The 23,948-nt window shown below is 39.0% G+C and overlaps 4 protein-coding genes across 5 annotated transcripts; all 4 read left to right on the plus strand.

Moving 5' to 3' along the window:
- The first annotated feature begins 1,381 nt into the window (after nt 1–1,381).
- On the plus strand, nt 1,382–3,186 carry LOC125008299. Its single transcript, XM_047585524.1, has 5 exons — nt 1,382–1,436; nt 1,566–2,276; nt 2,380–2,502; nt 2,574–2,617; nt 2,723–3,186. The coding sequence occupies exons 1-5, from the start codon at nt 1,382–1,384 to the stop codon at nt 2,840–2,842; spliced, it is 1,053 nt and encodes a 350-aa protein (XP_047441480.1). The 3' UTR covers nt 2,843–3,186.
- Nucleotides 3,187–6,817: 3,631 nt separating this feature from the next.
- Nucleotides 6,818–7,998, plus strand: LOC125014221. Its single transcript, XM_047595256.1, has 3 exons — nt 6,818–6,872; nt 6,991–7,689; nt 7,793–7,998. Exons 1-3 carry the CDS (start codon nt 6,818–6,820, stop codon nt 7,990–7,992), a joined length of 954 nt encoding a protein of 317 aa, XP_047451212.1. The 3' UTR covers nt 7,993–7,998.
- Nucleotides 7,999–13,839: 5,841 nt separating this feature from the next.
- On the plus strand, nt 13,840–15,938 carry LOC125014253. The gene is made up of 4 exons (XM_047595258.1): nt 13,840–13,955; nt 14,057–14,755; nt 14,859–15,098; nt 15,194–15,938. The coding sequence occupies exons 1-3, from the start codon at nt 13,901–13,903 to the stop codon at nt 14,990–14,992; spliced, it is 888 nt and encodes a 295-aa protein (XP_047451214.1). The 5' UTR covers nt 13,840–13,900; the 3' UTR covers nt 14,993–15,098; nt 15,194–15,938.
- A 3,505-nt stretch (nt 15,939–19,443) lies between these two features.
- On the plus strand, nt 19,444–21,565 carry LOC125014126 (immunoglobulin kappa light chain-like). 2 transcript variants are annotated; one of them, XM_047595186.1, is made up of 5 exons: nt 19,444–19,560; nt 19,681–20,376; nt 20,480–20,602; nt 20,676–20,719; nt 20,813–21,565. In XM_047595186.1, the coding sequence occupies exons 1-5, from the start codon at nt 19,506–19,508 to the stop codon at nt 20,933–20,935; spliced, it is 1,041 nt and encodes a 346-aa protein (XP_047451142.1). In that variant the 5' UTR covers nt 19,444–19,505; the 3' UTR covers nt 20,936–21,565. The 2 variants fall into 2 exon arrangements, with proteins under 2 accessions (XP_047451142.1, XP_047451151.1); XM_047595195.1 differs by having other exon boundaries at nt 20,816–21,565.
- The last annotated feature ends 2,383 nt before the right edge of the window (nt 21,566–23,948 follow it).

Raw genomic sequence — 23,948 nt, forward strand, 5'->3', positions numbered from 1 at the left:
TGAGGGTGGTACTCTGCATCAGAATATCTGCTGACAGTTTATACAAGTGTAGACACAAATTACAAATGATTTGCGCTAGTGTGGTGAAGGTGGCCTTGCATAAATATGAGCTGAGGGGTCTCGAATCCAGCACAGCAGTCTCCCATCTGTAATCAAGCCCGCACACACACACACACACTAGGGAGCAGGGACAGAGGGCATGACATGATGCCACAATTGCATCTTATCATTACATCAAGTTGTTGGCCTGAATGAAATGATCCTGATTTTGAGCTGTGCTGGAGCTTAGCAGAGACAAATGGCAAAAATATATTCTTCTTTCTGTGGTTATCTCCTGGAAGATGCATTCACACCACACTTTTGTCACGATTTGGGCTCCAATCTCAATTGTTTCTTCAATAAAAGGGCATGTCCTTCTTTCCCGAACAGCTGATTGACCGGTGGGTGGAGCCTTTTATTGGATTCAATCCTGAAAGCTACCCTGACCCGAAGCAGGTTTGCCGTTTAGAGTAAGTTACCATGGTAATGTACCTCGATAAGAAGGAATCCAGCTTTGTGATACCGGAAACCCAGGGTTAACCCTGAAGTTACCTCAATAAGCCCGTAATCCTGCTTCATGCTATGGGCCTCTGTTCTCCTTGTATGCAAATTGGTGTGGGTTCTTTCAAATACACAAATGGCCAGTTTAAATGATGTAAATGTGGCCATGTTCATGTTTTCGCAACAGAGGATAAGCAAGACCTAGTCCAAGCTTTCTGTGAAGGATCTCTGCTTTTTGGTTAAGATGTTTTTATTTGTCTTTACAGTTCTTCTGTTCTGGGATCCTATAGCCTAGAGCAGTGGAGCAGTGGTTAGAGGTTCAGCTCAGGGCCTGAAGGGTCCCCAGGCCCTGACCTGACCCCCAATTTGCTCCCCGGCGCACCCAACTGCTCCAACTCTACACACTACTGTGTGAACTCAAATAAGCTGTCAACTGAACTATTTGGGCTGGCACATAGATCAACTATCAGCTGAGTGCACTCAAAAGTCTCACTGATTATAACTGTAAAGTATTGTACTGAAAAAGAAAAAAAAAATCCAGCTCAATAACTGAGCCATGTATTGGATGTGATTATAATCCCTTTTGGAACATATTACATTTGAAACATGTGGTATATGACCAGTGATATCTGTAAGGGGTTACATGAGTGAGAATAGGGTACCTTGAGTCTTAAGTCTTTAGCCCTGCCCCTTACCAAGCTCACTGTGGTTGTGAACATGTTACTTTAATGGGACGTACAGTTTTGCTTCAGAGTGGCCAATCAAAGAAAGTCTTGTCTTTGAAGAGTCAGTGAAGCTCAAGAGCGAGATTCATTTCACTCAACTCTCCGATTTGAACACGATGACATCTCTAACATTTGTTTTCTACCTGACATGTTTGTTCTCGTGGGGAAAGGGTGAGTTCTGCTTTTGTGGCCGTGGTTAATATTTTTGTAGTGACACTGTTTCAAATTGTCTCACATTTCTATGTTATAATTTATTTTCTAAAATATGAAATCAGTTGTGTCTTTGCTTTGTCTATCCAGTCACTTTAGCTCAGAAGACCCATCAGTCCTCACCTGTTCATCAAGAGAGTGGCTTCAAATCAGTAATTGTTGGTGAAACTGTAATTTTGCGATGTTTCTATGAAAATGATGAGAAACCATGGCTATACTGGTATAAGCAAACACTGGAACAGAAACCAAAGCTCATTTCTACTTTCTTCATCTATGATGACACTGAAGTATTTTATGATGAATTTGTGAACAATTCACGATTTACAATGGAAATTAAAAATGGTAAAAACCACTTAATTATTTCAGATTTGCGTATTTCAGACTCAGCTACTTATTACTGCGCAAGTACAGCTTCCACCACCGTTGAGTTTGCAGAAGGCATTACAGTCAGTGTAAAAGGTTCAGGTTTGAATATTACCAGTTCAGTTCATCAGTCTTCATCTGAGACCGTCCAACTAGGAGACTCTGTGACTCTGAACTGTACAGTACACACTGGGACCTGTGATGGAGAACACAGAGTTTACTGGTTCAAAGACTCTGAAGAATCTCATCCAGGACTCATTTACACTCACGGAGACAGGAATGATCAGTGTGAGAGGAAAAATAACAGACAAACACACACCTGTGTCTACAACCTGCCAATGGAGAACCTGACTCTGTCTCATAAAGGAATCTACTACTGTGTTATTGCCTCATGTGGACACATACTGTTTGGAAATGGGACCAAACTGGAGTTGAAGAGTGAGTACAACTGTAACAGATGTTTTCTGATCTGATTAACAGTTATGATTATTCCATTAAGATAATGTTGTTAATGTCATTCCATGTCTGCCTCATGCTGCAGATGAGGAGGTTTCTCTTGTCTTGGTGTATTTCTTGAGTGGTGCTTTGGCATTCACCACTATCGTGACACTTTCACTGGCTGCCTTACTGTACACACACAAGAGAAAAGGCCAGCAAGCTACAGGTAAATTGTACTGTTTATTGCGTAATTACTGGATTTTAACATCATAGAAACAGCTTTTCTTTGTGTTTCAGAGTCTGATGCAAGATTTTTGGCTTCATACCCAATGAACTCAGAGGTATCCAGATAACTTTCAAAATAATCTTATTACTGAAATGTTTAAATGTTTTCTTCTTAGCTATATGGCACATTGTAAGTTGTTGTTTTTTTGTTTCATTGGCAGAGTTTCCAGGCTGAAGAAAACCTCCATTACGCTGCTTTAAGAGTAAAGAAGGCCAATCGATCAAGAAGTCGAAGAGATGATACAGAGACAATATGTATCTACTCTGGTGTTAGGAAATAAAACCGATCATGTTTTAGCTTTGTCTCTCTATAGCAGGATATGAGTAGTTCTGTAAATAGTTGTTATAAATGAAACAAAAATAAAAACCATGTCCGATTGATTTTGATGACAAGCAGAAGTGTATCATGACACTTGTTATCATGATTTTGGCAGATTTTACTGGGATGAAATGTACAAACTTTACAACATCAAAAGTCCACCATCTGTATAGCAGATCCTGATTTGCACCAAAGTTTAACTCTGTAGAAGCCACGGATATAACTGCTGTTATTTCTATTGTTATTTGATATGCAATTAAGCTATTGTGTCCTGCTGAAATTATATAACTTCAAATCATCCAATATAGAACATAAAACGCACTTATGACTTGAATTAGCAGATTTTAAGGATTTTGTGAAGCATTTTATAAGGTTAATTTGAATAGTGCTATATAAATCGAGACTTCATATTGATGGATAATGTGAGACTATTTGCTGCTTTTCTCAGCTACCAGTACTTCTACTATTAATTGTGTTTACGTACAGCTCAGGATCTTTTTGTCCACAGTTCAACATTATTCAACGTTCTGTAATTGTAAAAATGAACTGCATCGTGGCTCATAATGTTTAGTCCTGGATATATTTAAAAGTCGACTGTTAAGACATTTTCTCATTGTGCTTAAGTGTTCCCTGGGTATTACACATGCCAGAAGGTCCATATAACACTAACACATAACATTCACTGCGTTCAATGATGTCAGGATTCAAATGTTTGTTCCATTTTTATTTATTTCATTTTTCCAAAATAGCTGCAATATAACCACAATATAACCACACACAAATTGTCGTGAGACGTGAAGTTTGGTCTCAGTTTAAAAAAAAGTTTTTCAGATGTTGATTTGAAAGATCCAACATTGATTCATAAAATCCTTCTTTTAAATACACAGCATTGAAAGCATGAATCAGAATCAAATCAATTCAGGAAATCAATGATGATAACCAGCCATGATGGAAAAACGGATTATTTACACTCATTATTTGTACCAGAAACTAGAATAAAAAATGCAGATGAAGATGTGGGGATATTTCCAAGAGCTGACATTACAACCACAGTCACTTACCATTGACATATTTATACATTCAAAATGTCCAATGCTTTCAAAGAGGCCAAACACTATCCTCAACTAATGGAGTGAGTATAGGCTGTCATAGAGCCCAGCATTAAGGCATGTTGTTCCATCAGTGTTTTTTACTTACTTTTTACTTGCTTTTTAGAAACTGGTGAAATTCAAGGAACAACAACTATTCACAGTGAAAGACCAACAACCTAGATAAGTACAAAATGTGCGACACACAGCGACACACCCAGATCTGTTTCATTTTATCGTCTCTGTGTGGTTGTAGTCAAAAGCTAATGACCTTTGGTTTTGTGAGCCTGGTATTCTGCATCAGAATATCTGCTGACTGTGTCTACATGTGTACAGACAAATGACATGTGATTTAAGCTGTTGTGGCAAAGGTGGCCTTGCATGAACATGTTGGTTTCAAAATGTAACTTTAACAATGTGTTGTTTTAAACTTGCAGATCATCACTGAGAGGTTTACATTTACATTTCCCAAAATCCATTTCAGAGAGGTTCATATGACGCATTTAGATGAGAACCAAGATATATGAAAATAATGGAGTTAACATCTGCCTGAGATTTTGAATTCCCTTGATCAAATAGGTGGCCATTCACCAACTGATGTGAACATTAATCTATTATAATGAAGTGATGTGGCTTCGACTAGTTGTTATGATCCCTTACGATTTAGTACACTACTTACCATGAGTACATTGGAGAAGTCTTTTGTGGAGTGACTTTGTCATCCAAAAATAAAGAAGAGGTATTCATTAATACACAGGACAAGATGTTACAATCACTTGTGACATGATCTAAAGCAAAACTCCTTTAGAAGCCCGGTCCAACTGAACAACCAACCAGCAGACCAGTGGTCATCTACTAACTAACCTAGCCAGCAGCAATAGGTAATAGAGATGATGGGAATGCGACTACACTCGGACCGGACATAAATTCCTTCTGCCTATGTCAGAAACAAGATACAATTAGCCTAGCCTAACATTCCTCCCCTCAGCCAAGAACAGAAGTTACACACAAAAAATGCCAGAAAACAAGCCTAACTAGCAACAGTAGGCAGTGTGCAGCACATCATTGGGGTTTTCAAGTGGGCATCTACCTTCACCGAAGTATCGTTAAGTTAGGCCCACAACACCTCAAGAAGGCTTAACAGTGAGCTCCAGCATCCCAGAGTCACCCCCTCAATGCAGCCACCACACCACCGTGTGCCTTTCATCCGACAGATTAGATTAATCTTACTACAAGTGCTACCCATTAACAGTACATAGCTAGCCGTACCTTCAGCATGCTCCCCAGTTAGCATGCTTCCTCAGTAGCCACAACCACTGACTCGCTCGCTCCACTGCCAGGGACATATTCTTTACAGCAACCCTCTGTTCTTTTCCGCGAATGCCCAACTCACACAGGAGAGCAATGGTGGATTTCGCAACAAATCCATGGCAGCCGACCTCCACTGGGCGCATCCGGGCGCTCCAGCCTCGCTGTTCTGCTTCCTATGCCAACTCCGCGTATCCATCTCTCTTGCGCTCATTCCCCTCTTCAACTTTGTCTTCCCACGGGACATTTAATTCCACAAAATACACTATCCTTTCTTTCTCAGACCACAACAGCAAGTCCGGTCTTTTGAAGGTCACAGCTATCTGTTGTGGAACGCTCAAACAGCGATCTAAATCAGTCCTCAGCTCCCAGGCTCTGCCCACACTTAGCTGCCCTGCATTATGCCTGAATCTCTAAAGCAGAGGAGAAGTACTAGAAAGCTGCCATACCTCAAGTCCAATCAGGCTGTGTGCTCTAGTTCCCATGAGGGAAAAGAGGAGAGAGAAGAAAGTTGGATAAACCCATCATAGGAGACATGTTGCTGTTGTGGTTATGTTGCAGAATATAACGACGTAAGTACAGCATCAGAATACATGGTTCTGCTATGAGATCTGCTACGGCTGAATAAAACGAGAGTCCAACTACACTTGAATCATGTTTTGATGTACTTATGAGGTAATGCTGTCTCAATGGTTCAAACTCGTGATCTATGACTTTCAGCATCTTTACAATCACAGGCCTTTTCACTATTTAAAAAGGTACCATGTCTTTCCTGATATGAAAGTCAACACGTCTGCAATTTCCTTCCACCTGTGTCCTATCTTGTTATACAGGGTGACACTGGACTGACAACTGGTTTTGTAGTTGTGGTTTTGGAGTTAGATCAGGAGCTAGCAAGACAATCTGGAAAGACACACATTTCTGGTCCAGTGCTGGTACAGGTTTGTCATGACACTACCTTTAGCTTTTACAAACTACCAACAATACAGAGCACACTGGTCTGCTCCATGTCAGACGTTACAAAAAAGTCACCACATTTCCGTATTCGGTTTTGTATCGTTGTGCAACTGTCAGCTGAGTGTACTCGGAAGTCTTACTGATTACAACTGTAAAGTATTACAGTGAAAATAATAATAATTACCCAACTCAGTCACTGAGCCATGTATCGCATGTGACTGTAATCCCCTTTTCTGCACCTTTTTCTGCAACTTTAAAGAAACCTAACGCTAAAAAATCATGTTGAATATGACATCAGTGACGTCAGTAAGGGGTTACATGAGTGAGAATGTGAGGTCATTTGTATTTTAATGATTTAATCTAACGGCAGCTTGAAGAGCCGCTACACTCAAGTACCTCTCAATAAGTCTTTAGTCCTGCCCCTTGACCAAATACTAAGTGTATCACTGTTGTTGTGAACATGTTACTTTAATGGGACGTACAGTTTCACTTCAGATTGGCCAATCAAAGAAAGTCTTGTCTTTGAAGAGTTGGTGAAGCTCAAGAGTGAGATTCATTTCGCTCGAGTCTCTGATTTGAACACGATGACATCTCTAACATTTGTTTTCTACCTGACATGTTTGTTCTCGTGGAGAAAGGGTGAGTTATGATTTCATGTCCGTAGTTTGTATTTTGGCACTGTTTCAAATCGTTTCTCATTTCTAGATTGTAAATTGTTTTCTAAAATATGAAATCAATTGTGTCTTTGCTTTTTCAGCTCAGGAGACACATCAGTCCTCATCTGTTCAACAAGAGAGTGGCTTCCAAACAGTGAATGTTGGTCAAAGTATACTTTTGCGATGTTTCTATGAAAATGATGAGAAACCATGGCTTTACTGGTATAAGCAAACTCTGGGACAGAAACTAAAGCTCATTTCTTCATTCTACATCCATCATAAAAGTAGGACATTTCATGATGAATTTGAAAACAACTCCCGCTTCACATTGGAAACTGGAAATGATAAAAACCACTTAAGTATTTCAGATTTGCGTATTTCAGACTCAGCTACTTATTATTGCGCAAGTAGCTCTTTATTAATACTTGAATTTGCAGAAGGTGTTACAGTCAGTGTAAAAGGTTCAGGTTTTAATATTAACACTTCAATTCAGTCTTCATCTGAGATCGTCCAGCTAGGAGACTCTGTGACTCTGAACTGTATAGTACACACTGGGACCTGTGATGGAGAACACAGAGTTTACTGGTTCAAAGACTCTGAAGAATCTCATCCAGGACTAATTTACACTCATGGAGGCAGGAATGATCAGTGTGGGAGGAAAAATAACACAAAAACACACACCTGTTTCTACAACCTGCCAATGGAGAACCTGGATCAGTCTCATAATGGGATCTACTACTGTGCTGTTGCCTCATGTGGACACATACTGTTTGGAAATGGGACCAAACTGGAGTTGAAGAGTGAGTAGAACTGTAACAGATGTTTTCTGATCTGATTAACAGTTCTGATTGTTCCATGAAGAAAATGTTGTTAATGTCATTCCATGTCTGCCTCATGCTGCAGATGAGGAGGTTTCTCTTGTCTTGGTGTATTTCTTGAGTGGTGCTTTGGCGTTCACCACTATCCTGACACTTTCACTGTCTGCCTCACTGTACACACACAAGACAAAAGGCCAGCAAGCTACAAGTAAATTGTACTGTTTGCGAAATTACTCAATTTTACATCATAGAAACAGCTTTTCTTTGTGTTTCAGAATCTCGTGAAATATTTTCGGCTTCAAACACAATGAACTTAGAGGTATCCAGATCACTTTCAAAATAATCTTATTGCTGAAATGTTTTCTTCTTAGGTATGTGACACATTGTACGTTGTTTTCTGTTTTATTAGCAGAGTTTCCCGGCTGAAGAAAACCTCCATTACGCTGCTATAAGGGTAAAGAAGGCCAATCAATCGAGAAGTCGAAGAGATGACACAGAGACAAAATGTATCTGCTCTGGTGTTAGGAAATAAAACCAATCATATTTCAGTTTTGTCTCTCTATAGCAGGATGTGAGTAGTTCTGTAAAAAAATACTAAAAACTAAACAGAAATGAAAATCTCTCTGGCTGGTTTTGATCACAAGCAGAGGTGTATCATGAATTGTCCCTTTGTATTTGATCATGGGAAAATAAAATTTAATTACGTTCCATCAATATTTTATTCTCACACTGTAGCAGGTCCTGATTCATACCACAGCGAAAATCCTTTATAGAAGCCACAGCTATAATTTCTATTTTTATTTAATATGAAATGAGAGTGGATATAACTCAAAATCAATACCAATATGAAAATGAAAATGATTACAATTGCAGATTGTTAGAATAACCTAGTGTGGATAATTGAGATGAGATGAGATTAAATGAGATTTTTAGGATTTGGTGAAGCATTTTGGAAGGATGATTTTAACAGTGCTATACAGAGACTTCATATTGATGATTAAAAGTGAGAGTATTTGCTGCTTGTCTCACCTACCAGTATTGCTACTATTAATTGTGTTTCTATGCCATTCAGGATATTTTTTCAGCAGTTCCAAGTGATTCATTGTTTTGTAATTGTAATAATAAATTCTTGGTTCCTAAAGTTTAGTCCTGTGTGTATTCATTAGCCGACTTTTAACACTTATTCTCATTGTGCCTAAGTGTTCCCTGGGTGTTACTCAAGTTATAGGGGCCATGTTACTGTAACATAACATTCAAGGCGTTACTTGAGCTCAGTGTTTTAAGGCTTTAAAAAGATCCAACATAAGCTAAGACAAATTTAAGACAAATGGAGACATAAGTAATCATGGTCATAGATTTTAAATACTTTGCATTTGCTGCATCCTCTCATTAGAAATCTTGCTGCGTTCTCAAAACAGTTTAATTTGAAGTAAAATTGCTCCAAACTGAAACATCTCTAAACTAAACTTGATTCAGGGAATGAGTGACGATACTCAGCCATAGTGGAAGAACAGTTTACACTCATTATTTGTACCAGAAAATGGAATAAAAAAGTACATATGAATATTTCCCAAGAGCTGACACTACAGGCACAGACATTTACCATCGACATGTTTATGAATTCAAAATGTCCAATGCTTTCAAAGATGCCAAATACTAACCCAAACTGATGAAGTCAGTATGGTCTGTCATGGAGCTCAGCATTAAGGAAGCGGTTTCCTTTAATCATCTACATGTGGTTGTAGTCAAAAGGTAATAATCTGCAGTTGTCTGTTGGCTGGTATCCTGCATCAGAATATCTGATAACTGTGTCTACAAGTGTACAGACTGAAAGGTTTTCATCAATATGTCACCTCTTGTTAGACTCTTGTTAAATGTTATGGATCTGTTCCTAATTTATATAAGTCTAGTCTGTCGCCCTCCCCCGACTTGGATCTGCCAATCACGCAACTATCCTGCTTGCACCAGTATACTTAAATATTGTGGGGAGAGCAGAGAAGGTTGTTAAGAACATGAAGCAATGGACTAGTGACAGTGTGGAGAGGCTACAATGATGCTTCAAAGAAACTGACTAGATGACACCAATAACCCCCTCCAGCAACATCAATGAGCAGGTGGACAGTGTGACATCATGTATTTCTTTGTGTGTGGATAACATCACTCCCACCAGAACAATTTCAGAAGGCTGGTGAGTGTGAACCCAGGTGCAAAAAGGAAGGCAAGGCGCAATCACAATACAAAATCCTTAATCCAATGGAAGCAGTAGGTCATACACAAAATGGCTGGCAAACTTAGGCAAATGAACTGGCAAGGAGAAGCAGAAATCTAAAAAGACAAAGAACAAGAATGGACTTAAGGCAAAATGGAGTAATGCTGGAATGCAAAGACACAAGATACTAAGATAATTTGGCAGGGAGAACAAAGTGGGGCGGGCTTAAATTCACAAGTTAACATGACACAGGTGAAACACAAAAAATAATCCACCAATGCTGGAAAAAAGAACAAAGAGGGGAAATAAAACTGACAACAACACTGGGAAAACAAAATTTTCAAAATAAAACAGGAAACGCACAGAAAACAAAAGTAACAGACTCGGACACAATTACCATCTTTCCCAATAACAAACCATGGGTGACGAAATAACATGAAGCTCTTCTTGACAGGAAAGAGTATCTTTTTCTCTGGTTCTTACAGTGAGAAAAAGAGATGAACAAAGAGGTGAAGGGTGCCATAAAAGCTGCCGAGCTAAAGTAAAGAGACACAGTTGAGCAAAAAGTCAAAGGTGAGAATCTGGGAGCAACCTGGCAAGGTCTCAAAAACATGTCAGCTGGGAATACAACTTCCACCTCTCATGTTGAGGGCAGCAGCACAGTATCACTGCCTAATGACCTCAACTCCAAGATTTGAAACTGACAGTTGCAACCTGCTAATGGAGAACCTGAATCTGTCTCATAATGGGATCTACTACTGTGCTGTTGCCTCATGTGGACACATACTGTTTGGAAATGGGACCAAGCTGGAGTTGGTGAGTGAGTTACTTTATGTGAAATGTTGTCTTATTTTTAGAAGTATTTCCTCCCACTGTAACACAGCTAAAAGCTCTGTATTGTCTGCTGAGTTTAGAATCAATGGATTAACTGGACTTGGTGTCAGTGTTGGTTGTGGCCGTCACATTCACCACTATCTCAATGGTTTTCTTAGTGTGTGTGATCACTAACATCAACAGCTGCCTCTGTACAGGTAACTGCTGTATTTTGTATATAGTGCATATGAATTGAGTGTCATTTGTTATTAAGTTTTACTCCTGTTTTCCAGAGTCCCGAGAAATATTTTCATATCCATCCACAAAACTCGCAGAGGTAATTTATGTTTCAATAAAATAATAATAATTGTTTATGTCTGTTCACAAAGAAGGTTCTGGCTCTGTCGGCCGACTGGGATAGACTCCAGATCACCCTCCCTCCTGCTTGTGACCCTTTAGAACTAGTGGTTACATAAAATGAATTAATGAATGAAATTCTGTAACCAAGTTTATGACTGATTTACTGTTTCCTTCACCAGCGTGACCAAGATGAAGATAGCATCTGTTACAGCGCATCAAGGGAGAACAACAGGAGAGTGGAGGACGACACCTGGAGTGAATGTGTGTACTTCATTGTCAAGCAGTAGAGTTGGACGTGTTTCTTTTTTTGTCTCAGGCTTCATCATTTCTCTTTTTATGTATGATGCAACTTTTCAACATTTTTGTTTATTGTTTATTTCAGCTAAATGTATTGTCTATATGACCTTGACTTCCAATAAACGTAATAAACATGCTTTTCTAAGACACAATGCTTTTCCTGGGCTGATTCATTGACAGAAAATGATCCAGGCGACACATCAACACCTGTTTGCTGTTATTGTCTCCGTGTGGTTGTAGTTAAAATGTGATAATCTGTGGTTGTGTGAGGGTGGTACTCTGCATCAGAATATCTGCTGATAGTTGATACAAGTGTAGACACAAATTACAAATGATTTAAGCTAGTGTGGTGAAGGTGGCCTTAAATAAGTATTAGAGTTGAGCTGGATACTCGGCTGAAATGATCCGGTATCCGGTATGGATCGAGCACTTTTGCCGAGTACGAGTATTATACGAGTAATACGAGTCAATATCTGTGCTTGGATTGAATGAATGTCTGCGTTCTGTGATAGGCGCCGCGCTGTGCCACACCCCGTCCCTACACACATACACACACAACAGCTCTCTGTCTCTCAGGCTCAGGTTTGCGGTCTTTTCCGTTAACGTTTAGAGTTTCTTCACCTTCAGGTTTGTTTTTACTCCGGTTTGTACTTACTTATCAACCAGTGGAGTTCATCCCTAATAAATATGTTGGTTAAGAAACACAATACTCAGACAGTGGTGTTTTAAACCAGAATATCACTGAGAGGTTTACATGTGGTTCCCCTCATGTGTGGTTTAGATGAGAACAAAGGAAATTTGTCATGACACTATCTTTACCTTTCATAAACTCTTAACTAACTCTTAGTTACAAAGCACATTGGTCTGCTCCATGTCAGACATTACAAAATCTTTTATGTAAACGTAAAAACCCTTACATCACCATCTTTATTTGGTGCTGTATTGTTGTATTTCACAGCTGCCAAATCCCCGTAGTCTGTTAAACTGTGAACTGGCAAAACTCAGATGTGCTGGAGCCTCAAAGGAAACTTCATGACCTCACGACTAACTGTTGAGCATTTAAATAAGATTGATCCTTTTCTGCTCTTTCAATCAATCAATCTTTTTTACTGTCACTGTTTGAATAAAACAACAAAAGTTTGGTCAGAACATATATACACTGTATGGCAAGTGTGCAGACCCTTCACCCAGACCCATAATCACCCACTGTGTAAAATAAACACAATAATTCAAGTTATTCAGTGCAGGCACAAAAGTACTAAACAGTAATAGTGAACATAGATAAGATATATAGACATGCAGGGGGAACGTACAGACCGTTTGTTTGAGTGATATTTTGATTGATGAAACAGTGCAGGGTCTAGTTCACAGCTGTTGTAACAGTAGAGTATGTCGAGTGTCTCTGGATGGGGAAGAGAGAGGAGGGGGACAACAGTTCAGCAGCCTCACTGCTTGAGGATACAGGCTGTGTGTCAGTCTGGTGGTTTGGGCTCATATGGACTAGTACCTTCGACCTGAGGGCAGCAGGTGGAACAGTTGATGTGCCGGGTCATGTGTTGATCACACATGAGTTTGTGCACTCTCCTCAGACAGCGGGTGGTGTTGATGGCACTGATCTCTGGCAGAGTAGTCCTAATGATGTTCTTGCTGTCTTTACCACCTGCTGGAGTGCCTGCTGATCAGCTTTAGTGCAGTTGGAAAACCACATTAAAAATCCATACGTTAAAAACCTGCCGATGTCACAGTTGTAAAAGTTCACCATCAGCTGCTTTGGGATTTGGGCCCTTCACAACTTCCCCACAGCTGAGGAGATGTTAGTGCTGCAGGACAGGACCTCCAATATAGTTAGTCCCCGGTATTCAAAGTCAGACACTCTCCACCATTTCACTGCCAATGGAGAGTGGAGAGTTGTTGGCTGTTTGTACGAAAGTCTGCAAAAATTTCCGAAGTCTTCTCAATGCTGAGAATTTTGTGTTGTGGTATCCCTGGTGGATTTGACAGGGTCCTTTGTTCCCTGACTTAAATGTGACTGTGGAACATAGGACCCTTTTGTTTTTTTTTTGAAAAAAAAAGGTTAGGGTTAGTGACAGGGTTAGGGACCCAGGAAACATAGGTGCGCTCCCACTATTATGCTGGAAAAACAATCCAATGATCATTATCCAACTCAATAACTGAGCCATGTATTGGATGTGATTGTAATCTCTTTTAGAACATTTCTGCAAACCTAATGCTGAACAAACATGTGGAATATGACCAATCAGTGACATCTTGAAGGGGTTAAAGTACATGAGTGAGAATAGGGCAGCTTGAAGAGCAGCTGCACTTTTCAAATACCTCTCAACAAATCTTTAGCTCTGCCCCTTACCAAGCGTGTCACTGTGGTTGTGAACATGTTACTTAAATGGGACGTACAGTTTCACTTCAGATTGGCCAATCAAACAAAGTCTTGTCTTTGAAGAGTCAGTGAAGCTCAAGAGCAAGATTCTTTTCACTCAAGGCTCCAAATTGAACACGATGGTATCGCTGACGTTTGTTTTCTACCTGACATGTTTGTTCTTGTGGGGAAAGGGTGAGTTGTGTTTTTGGGACTGTGGTTTGAAAATTCTTTCTCATTTCTATGTTATAATTTATCTCTAAAATATGAAATACATTGTGTCTTTGCTTTTTCAGCTCAGGAGACACATCAGTCCTCATCTTTTCATCAAGAGAGTGGCTTCAAATCAGTAAATGTCGGTGAAAGTATACTTTTGCGATGTTTCCCTGGAAGAATGTCAATAGTGCTGTACTGGTATAGGCAAACATTGGGACAGATCCCGAAGCCCATTACTTACCTCAACAACTATGGTAAAACTGGAACATTTTATGGTGAATTTGCAAACAATTCACGCTTCACACTGAAAACTGAAAATCATAATAACCACTTAAGTATTTCAGATTTGCGTATTTCAGACTCAGCTACTTATTACTGCGCACATAGAGCTTCCACCATCGTTGAATTTGCAGAAGGCGTTACAGTCAGTGTAAAAGGTTCAGGTTTGAATATTAACACTTCACTTCAACGATCTTCATCTGAGATCATCCAGCTAGGAGACTCTGTGACTCTGAACTGTACAGTACACACTGGGACCTGTGATGGAGAACACAGAGTTTACTGGTTCAAAGACTCTGAAGAATCTTATCCAGGACTCATTTACACTCATGGAGGCAGGAATGATCAGTGTGAGAGGAAAAACAACAAACAACCACGCAACTGTGTCTACAACCTGCCAATGGAGAACCTGAATCTGTCTCATAATGGGATCTACTACTGTGCTGTTGCCTCATGTGGACACATACTGTTTGGAAATGGGACCAAACTGGAGTTGAAGAGTGAGTACAACTGTAACAGATGTTTTCTGATCTGATTAACAGTTCAGATTATTCCATGAAGATGATGTTGTTAATGTTATTCCATGTCTGCCTCATGCTGCAGATGAGGAGGTTTCTCTTATCTTGGTGTATTTCTTGAGTGGTGCTTTGGCGTTCACCACTATCCTGACACTTTCACTGGCTGCCTTATTGTACAAACACAAGAGAAAAGGCCAGCAAGCTACAGGTAAATTGTAGTGATTATTACGTGATTAGTGAATTTTAACATCATAGAAACACTCATTTTTTGTGTGTTACAGCGTCTGATGCAAGATTTTCAGCTTCATACCCAATGAACTCAGAGGTATCCAGATAACTTTCAAATAATCTTTTGCCAAAATGTTTCCCTCTTAGGTATGTGGCACATTGTAAGTTGTTGTTTTTTTGTTTCATTGGCAGAGTTTCCAGGCTGAAGAAAACCTCCATTACGCTGCTTTAAGAGTAAAGAAGGCCAATCGATCAAGAAGTCGAAGAGATGATACAGAGACAATATGTATCTACTCTGGTGTTAGGAAATAAAACCTATCATGTTTTAGCTTTGTCTCTCTATGGCAGGATATGAGTATTTATGTAAGTAGTTGCTATAAACTAAACAAAAATAAAAATCTCTCTCAGACTGGTATTGATGAAAAGCAGAAGTGTGCCATGATACTTGTTATCATGATTTTTGTTGTTTTCGCAATTTTTACTGGGATGAAATGTACAAACTTTACAACATCATGCATAAAGTAGCAGTATACTAGAAATATCCCTTTGTATTTGAGATTATGCGAAAATAAAATTGAATGATTTTCTTTTCATATGCTGTAGCAGGTCCTGATTCACACCACAGTTTAACTCTGAAGAAGCCATGGATATAATTGATGTTATTTCTATTGTTATTTGATATGCAATTAAACTATTATGTTCTGCTGAAATGATAGAACTTCAAATCATCCAATAATGAATATAAAACACATTTATCGCCTAAATTAGCAGATGTTTAGGATTTTGTGAAGCATTTTGTAAGGTTGATTTGAACAGTGCTATATAAATGGAGACTTCATGTTGATGGATAAAGTGAGACTATTTGCTGCTTGTCTCAGCTACCAGTACTTCTACTATTAATTGTGTTTACGTACCACTCAGGATCTTTTTGTCCACAGTTTTTCCACAGTTCATCGTTATTCAACGTTCTGTAATTGTCAAAATAAACTACATCTTGGTTCATAATGTTTAGTCCTGTATATATTTAAAAGGCAACTGTTAAGACATTTTCTCATTGTGCTTAAGTGTTCCCTGGGTATTACACATGCCAGAAGGACCATATAACACCAACACATAACATTCACTGTTTTCAATGATGTCAGGATTCAAATGCTTGCTCCATTTTTATTTATTTATTCATTTTTAAATAGCTGCAATATAACCACAATATAATCACACACACATTGTCGCGAGACGAAAAACTGTAGTTCAGATTTCATTGATGTTGATTTGAAAGATCCAACATGATTCATAAAATCCTTCTTTTAAATACACAGCATTGAAAGCATGAATCAGAATCAAAACAATTCAGGAAATCAATGGTGATAACCAGCCATAGTGGAAAAATGGATTATTTACACTCATTATTTGTACCAGAAACTAGAATAGAAAATACAGACAAAGATTTAGGATGTTTCCAAGAGCTGACATTACAACCACAGTCACTTACCATCGACAAATTTATACATTCAAAATGTCCAATCCTTTCAAAGAGGCCAAACACTATCCTCAACTAATGGAGTGAGTATAGGCTGTCATAGAGCTCAGCATTAAGGCATGTTGTTCCATCAGTGGTTTTACTTGTGTTTTTTAGAAACTGGTGAAATTCAAGGAACAACAACAATTCACAGTGAAAGACCAACAACCTACATAAGTACAAAATGTGCGTCACACAGCGACACACCCAGATCTGTTTCATTTTATCGTCTCTGTGTGGTTGTAGTCAAAAGGTGATGACCTGTGGTTTTGTGAGGCTGGAATTCTGCATCAGAATAGACTGTGTCTACAAGTGTACAGTCAAATGACATGTGATTTAAGCTGTTGTGGCAAAGGTGGCCTTGCATGAACATGTTGGTTACAAAATGTAACTTTAACAAAGCGTTGTTTTAAACTTGTAGAATATCACTGAGAGGTTTACATGAGGTTCCCAAGATCCATTTCAGAGAGGTTCAGAGGACGAATTTAGATGAGAACAAATATATATATAAATAATGGAGTTAACATCTGCCTGAGATTTTGAATTCCCTTGATCAAATAGGTGGCCATTCACCAACTGATGTGAACATTAATCTATTATGATGAAGTAATGTGGCTTCGACTAGTTGTTATGATCCCTTACGATTTATTACACTACTTACCATGAGTGAATTGGAGAAGTCTTCGTTGGAGTGAATTTGTTATCCACAAATAAAGAAGAGGTATTCATTAATATACAGGAAGAGATGTTACAATCCCTTGGGCCATGATCAAAGGCAAAACTCCTTTAGATGCCCAGTCCAACTGGACAACCAACCAGCAGCCCAGTGATCATCTACTTACTAACCTAGCCAGCAGCAGTAGGTAATAGAGATGATGGGAATGCGACTCCACTTGGACCAGACATCTCTTCCTTCTGCCTATGTCAGAAAGGAGATACAATTAGCCTAGCCTAACATTCCTCCCCTCTGCCAAGAACAGAAGTTACACACAAGAAAATGCCAGCAAACAAGTCTAACTAGCAACAGTAGGCAGTGTGCAGTGTGCAGCACATTGTTGGGGTTTTCAAGTGAGCACCTCCCTTTACCAATGTTTCATTAAGTTAGGCCCACGACACCTCAAGAAAGTTTAACAGTGAGCTCCAGTGTCCCAGACTCACCCCCTCAATGCAGCCACCACACTGTGCCTTTCAACCGACAGATTACATTCATTTTACTACAAGTGCTACCCATTAACAGTACATAGCTAACCTTACCTTTAGCATGCTCCCCACTTAGCGTGCTTCCTCCATAGTCACAACCACTGACTCGCTCGTTCAGCTGCCAGGGACATATTCTTTACAGCAACCCTCTGTTCTTTTCCGCGAATACTCAACTCACACAGGAGAGCAATGGCGGATTTTCGCAATAAATCCACAGCAGCCGACCTACACTGGGCGCATCCGGGCGCTCCAGCCTCGCTGATCCGCTCCCGATGCCAAATCCGCGTATCTATCTCTCTTGCGCTCATTCACCTCTTCAACTCTGTCTTCCCACGGGACAGTTAATTCCAGAAAATACACTATCCTTTCTTTCTCAGACCACAACAGCAAGTCTGGTCTTTTGAAGGTCACAGCTATCTGTTGTGCAACGCTCAAACCTCCATCTAAATCGGTCCTCAGCTCCCAGGCTCTGCCATAACTTAGCTGCCCTGCATTATACTTGAATCTCTACAGCTGAGGAGATGTTAGTGCTGTAGGACGGACTTCCAATATAGTTAGTCCCCCGTATTCAAAGTCAGACACTCTCCACCACTTCACTGCCAATGGAGAGTGGAGAGTGGTGTTGTTGGCTGTTTGTACGAAAGTCCACAATAATTTCGGAAGACTTCTTGATGCTGAGAACTTTATGTTGTGGTGTCACTGGCGAATTTGACAATGAGATTGGATGGAAAGAAGGCAGAGCAGTCATGTGTGAGCAGAGTGTAGAGCAGTGGGCTTAGCACACAACCTTGGGGTGCCCCGTTGTTGGTGGGGAGTGAAGAGGAGGAGTGACCGTCAACTGTCAGTGTGTGTTTTTTTTTTTTGTTTTTTTTTTAGTCCACAGTCCAGTTGCACAAGGTGTTATTAAATCCCAGGTTTAGGAGTTTGGATCAGAGGCTGTAGGGGCTGGATTGTATTTGAAGGTGGAGATGAAGTTGACAAAGAGAAGCCTCACTCAGGTGTTTTAGTGCTCTAGATATTCCAGCAGTGCATGGAGTGCAGTGGTGATGGTGTCCTCAGTCAAGCTGTTTTTCTTGCATGCAAGTTGGCGTGGGCCATTCCACACTTGCAACTCGTGTCACCTTGGGGAGTGAATGTGGAAATTTTCATGTTCTTACAACAGAGAGTAAGGTAGACCTCGTCAAAGCTTTCTGTGAAGAATCTCTGGTTTTCAAGACTAGATGTTTTGGTCAGTATATTTATTTGCCTTTACAGTTGTTCTGTTCTGTCCTATGAGCAACCTCCCTATCCTATGAGCAACTTAGGTAAGGTGTCCTGTATATTTCCCCTATTTGGGCTGGCACATAACTACTATCAACTATCAGCTGAGTGCAGTCAAAATTCTCACTGATTATACCTGTAAAGTATTATACTGGAAAAAAATAATTATCCAAATCAATAACTGAGCCATGTATTGGACGTGATTGTAATCTCTTTTAGAACATTTCTGCAAACTTAATCCTAAACAAACATGTGGAATATGACCAATCAGTGACAACCTAAAGGGGTAACATGAGTATAGGTCATAGGGCAGCTTGAAGAGCAGCTACAGTTTTCACATACCTCTCAACAAGTCTTGAGCCCTGCCCCTTACCAAGCGTGTCACTGTGGTTGTGAACATGTTACTTTTATGGGACGTACAGTTTCACTTCAGCTTCAGATTGGCCAATCAAACAAAGTCTTGCCTTTGAAGAGTCATTGAAGCTCAAGAGCGAGATTCTTTTCACTTTAGTCTCCGATTTGAACACGATGACATCTCCAACGTTTGTTTTCTACCTGACTTGTATGTTCTTGTGGGGAAAGGGTGAGTTGTGTTTTGTGACGGTGGTTTGAATTTTCTTAGTGGCACTGTTTCTAATTGTTTCTTGTTTCTATGTTATAATTTATCTCTAATATTTGAAATCAATTGCCTTTGCTTTTTCAGCGCAGGAGACACAGCGCTCCTTTCTTCGTCAAGAGAGTCGCTTCAAATCAGTAAATGTTGGTGACAGTGTAATTTTGCAATGTTTCTATGGAAGAGCGTCAACATGGTTTTACTGGTATAAGCAAACACTGGGACAGAACCCAAAGCTCATTTCTTCATTCTACATCCGTCGTGAAAGTATGACATTTTATGATGAATACGAAAACAACCCCCGCTTCACACTGGAAGCTGGAATTGATAAAAACCATTTAAGTATTACAGATTTGCGTATTTCAGACTCAGCTACTTATTACTGCGCACATAGAGCTTCCACCACCGTTGAATTTGCAGAAGGCGTCACAGTCAGTGTAAAAGGTTCAGGTTTGAATGTTAACACTTCACTTCATCAGTCTTCATCTGAGATCGTCCAGCTAGGAGACTCTGTGACTCTGAACTGTACAGTACACACTGGGACCTGTGATGGAGAACACAGAGTTTACTGGTTCAAAGACTCTGAAGAATCTCATCCAGGACTCATTTACACTCATGGAGGGAGGAATGATCAGTGTGAGAGAAAAATTAACACAAAAACACGCACCTGTGTCTACAACCTGCCAATGGAGAACCTGAATCTGTCTCATAATGGGATCTACGACTGTGCTGTTGCCTCATGTGGACACATACTGTTTAGAAATGGGACCAAGCTGGAGTTGAAGAGTGAGTAGAACTGTAACAGATGTTTTCTGATCTGATTAAAAGTTCTGATTATTCCATAAAGATGATGTTGTTAATGTCATTCCATGTCTGCCTCATGCTGCAGATGAGGGGGTTTCTCTTGTCTTGGTGTGTTGCTTGAGTGGTGCTTTGGCATTCACCACTATCCTGACACTTTCACTGGCTGCCTTACTGTACACACACGAGAGAAAAGGCCAGCAAGTTACAGGTAAATTGTACTGATTATTGCGTAATTACTCAATTTTAACATCATAGAAACACAGCTTTTCTTTGTGTTTCAGAGTCTCATGAAAGATTTTCGGCTTCATACCCAATGAACTCAGAGGTATCCAGATCACTTTCAAAATAATCTTATTGCTGAAATGTTTCCCTCTTAGGTATGTCACACATTGTAAGTTGTTGTTGTCTATTTTATTAGCAGAGTTTCCAGGCTGAAGAAAACCTCCATTACGCTGCTTTAAGAGTAAAGAAGGCCAATCGATCGAGAAGTCGAAGAGATGACACAGAGACAATATGTATCTACTCTGGTGTTAGGAAATAAAACCAATCATGTTTCAGTTTTGTCTCTCTATAGCAAGATGTGAGTAGTTCTATAAAAAAATACTATAAACTAAACAGAAATAAAAATCTCTCTGGCTGGTTTTGAAGACAAGTCGAAGTGCATCATGAATTGTCCCTTTGTATTTGATCATGGGAAAATAAAATTTAATTACGTTCCATCAATATTTTATTCTCACACTGTAGCAGGTCCTGATTCATACCACAGGGAAAATCCTTTATAGAAGCCACAGCTACAATTTCTATTTTTATTTAATATGAAATGAGATAATCCAGTGTGTTACGGTGATGGGATATAACTCAAAATCAATACAATAATGAAAATGAAAATGATTAAAATTGCAGATTGTTAGAATAACCTAGTGTGGATAAATGGTAGCAGAAGATGAGATTAAGTTTTTTAGGATTTTGTGAAGTATTTTGTAAGGATGATTTGAACAGTGCTATACAAATGGAGACTTCATATTGATGGATAAAAGTGAGACTATTCACTGCTTGTCTCACCTACCAGTATTGCTACTATTAATTGTGTTTCTATGCCACTCAGGATCTTTTTTCAGCAGTTCAATGTGTTTAATTGTTTTGTAATTGTAATAATAAATTCTTGGTTCCCAAAGTTTAGTCCTGTGTGTATTCATTAGCTGACTTTTAACACTTATTCTCATTGTGCTTAAGTGTTCGCTGGGTGTTACTCATGTTATAGGGGTCATGTTACTGTAACATATAACATTCAAGGCGTTACTTAAGGTCAGTGTTTAAAGGCTTTAAAAAAATCCAATATAAGCTAAGACAAATCTAAGACAAATGGAGTAAGTACATATGATCAAAAAATAGTTTCAGATTATTTATATTGATCTTAATTTGAAAGATCCAACATTGTTTCATTAAATTCTCCTTTTAAATACTTGGCATTTGCTGCATCCTCTCATTAGAAATCTTGTTGCGTTCTGGAAGCAGTTTAATTTTAAGTAAAATTGCTCCAAACTGAAACATACGGGGCCGACACGGGCCAAACGGACAGCAACGACCAAATACGTCTCAATTTGAGAAAACAGCTTCAAGTACAGAAACAATGCAAAATCACATACTCAAACACAAATATAAATGAAGTACAAAAAGAAGAATGTGGAGCAAACAAAAAAACGTGCTGCAAAAAAAGACAAAAGACAGATGCGTCATCATGAAACGCGCTGCAAATAGAGAAATGATGCAAACCATGACACGATGTGCAAACGAAAAACGCTGCATTACTGGTCGTTACAACCGGAAGTTCTCCAAACCTGAAGGGGGCGCTCCTAGCGTAACAGCTCAATGGAGAGACACACAGGGTGGAGAGAGAGACACAACAGGTGGCTGAACCATCACTGCTGCACATTACGTGAAGTTTATTTTATTGTATTGTACACCAGACGTTACAAGGCTGCACATTTGCTTGTAGATTAGCCTGCTAAATAAGATAAAAAAATTAGAGACTGATATAAAACACCCATTATCACAGTCTTCCATACCATACAACGCTGCACAGTAGGTGTTATGTCTGTTATTGACAGAAGTTAACTTGTAAACAGTTATGAAGTATCTCCACTGTGTGTGTATTTCAAGAGGTAGTGAAGAGTATTAATACTCATCTCAATAACAATAATAATCTACAAGCAAATGTGCAGCCTTGTAACGTCTGGTGTAAAATACAATAAAATAAACGCCACGTAATGTGCAGCAGTGATATAAACATAATATATGAATATAATCAAATAAAAGTCACAATACCGTTCACGCCGTATTTTCATGGACAATAGTTCAGCCAGCTGCTCTGTCTCTCTCTCCACCCCGTGTCAGAGCTATAGGTCCAGGTTTGAGTCCAGTTTGCATATTCTCTCTATGTCTGCATGGGTTCCCTCCCACCTCCAACACATGCTCATTAGGCTAAGTGGTGATCCTAAATTGACCCTAGGTGTGAGTGTGAATGGTGGTTTGTCTGTGAGATGGACTGCAGCGCTATAGAGTAAAACATAGTTACGACACTTTCATTGTCTTCGATTTTTTTTCCATCTTTTTTCTTGTACACAAACAGGTACAAGAAAAAAAATGAACACAATTGCTCTTGTTTCAATAACTTTTTTATAAAAATCTTGTTTATTTAACAACTTTTGTACCAGTCATATTTATTCCAGTCCATCAGCTCTAACATAAATTTCAAGTGTGAATAATTGCTTGTAGAGTTAGATTTTGACTGATCATATTCAAGCATAATTAGTGGTTGTTTGATAGATCTGATACATGGCTCCATCTTGAAGTCCCCATGGTTCTGATGCATGTCCTAAAAAGAACTAAATGTCCTTTAGTCTCCTAGATGTCCTTTTAAAATAACGGTAACACTTTCTATGAAGGTTGTATTTATAATGCCCTATGAATGCACTCATAACATTTTATAAGGTGTCTATAAAGCATTATAATGGTCATTATTACCATCTATACATATTCACAAGTCGTCATAACCAACTTCATGATGCATTATGACAACTGGTTATGAATGATTATAATTTTAATCTGAATAGTGCATTATAAATATGTCAATATCTGCCTAGTCACTTGCATCATGCATCATAACTACTTTGCTTTGCTAAATGTGCATAGTGATGCATAATGAGTTTTGACTTCACCTATAGTGCTTTATATCTGTAGCTATAAGTATATATAATAAAGTTATAATAATGTATATATCTCCCTACAGCACACACTTATAAACATCTATGCAATATCATAAGTGCTATTTGTCAGCGCTAAGTAAAGTGACAAGAATATGACACTATTATTAACAGATATAAGTTACTATGAGTAATTAAAAGGTGCAATGAACTAAGTCCTGAGTCCGGCATCTTTACCCCATATGCACAATATTATAAATGACTATGTTAATATTATAGGTGTTATTTGTCAGCTTTAGGTAAATTAGTGCAAATGAGGTGTTGTGGATATAAGACTATTATAAACAAATA

The sequence above is a fragment of the Mugil cephalus genome, chromosome 1 (genome assembly GCF_022458985.1).
Source record: "Mugil cephalus isolate CIBA_MC_2020 chromosome 1, CIBA_Mcephalus_1.1, whole genome shotgun sequence".
Lineage (NCBI taxonomy): Eukaryota > Metazoa > Chordata > Actinopteri > Mugiliformes > Mugilidae > Mugil > Mugil cephalus.

Coding starts and splice junctions, on each gene's coding strand:
- LOC125008299 (XM_047585524.1), top strand. CDS start 1,382: ATGACATCTCTAACATTTGTTTTCTACCTGACATGTTTGTTCTCGTGG. Junction 2,277..2,379: donor GACCAAACTGGAGTTGAAGA/GTGAGTACAACT, acceptor CTCATGCTGCAG/ATGAGGAGGTTTCTCTTGTC. Junction 2,503..2,573: donor AAAAGGCCAGCAAGCTACAG/GTAAATTGTACT, acceptor TTTGTGTTTCAG/AGTCTGATGCAAGATTTTTG.
- LOC125014221 (XM_047595256.1), top strand. CDS start 6,818: ATGACATCTCTAACATTTGTTTTCTACCTGACATGTTTGTTCTCGTGG. Junction 6,873..6,990: donor TTTGTTCTCGTGGAGAAAGG/GTGAGTTATGAT, acceptor TTGCTTTTTCAG/CTCAGGAGACACATCAGTCC. Junction 7,690..7,792: donor GACCAAACTGGAGTTGAAGA/GTGAGTAGAACT, acceptor CTCATGCTGCAG/ATGAGGAGGTTTCTCTTGTC.
- LOC125014253 (XM_047595258.1), top strand. CDS start 13,901: ATGGTATCGCTGACGTTTGTTTTCTACCTGACATGTTTGTTCTTGTGG. Junction 13,956..14,056: donor TTTGTTCTTGTGGGGAAAGG/GTGAGTTGTGTT, acceptor TTGCTTTTTCAG/CTCAGGAGACACATCAGTCC. Junction 14,756..14,858: donor GACCAAACTGGAGTTGAAGA/GTGAGTACAACT, acceptor CTCATGCTGCAG/ATGAGGAGGTTTCTCTTATC.
- LOC125014126 (XM_047595186.1), top strand. CDS start 19,506: ATGACATCTCCAACGTTTGTTTTCTACCTGACTTGTATGTTCTTGTGG. Junction 20,377..20,479: donor GACCAAGCTGGAGTTGAAGA/GTGAGTAGAACT, acceptor CTCATGCTGCAG/ATGAGGGGGTTTCTCTTGTC. Junction 20,720..20,812: donor CATACCCAATGAACTCAGAG/GTATCCAGATCA, acceptor CTATTTTATTAG/CAGAGTTTCCAGGCTGAAGA.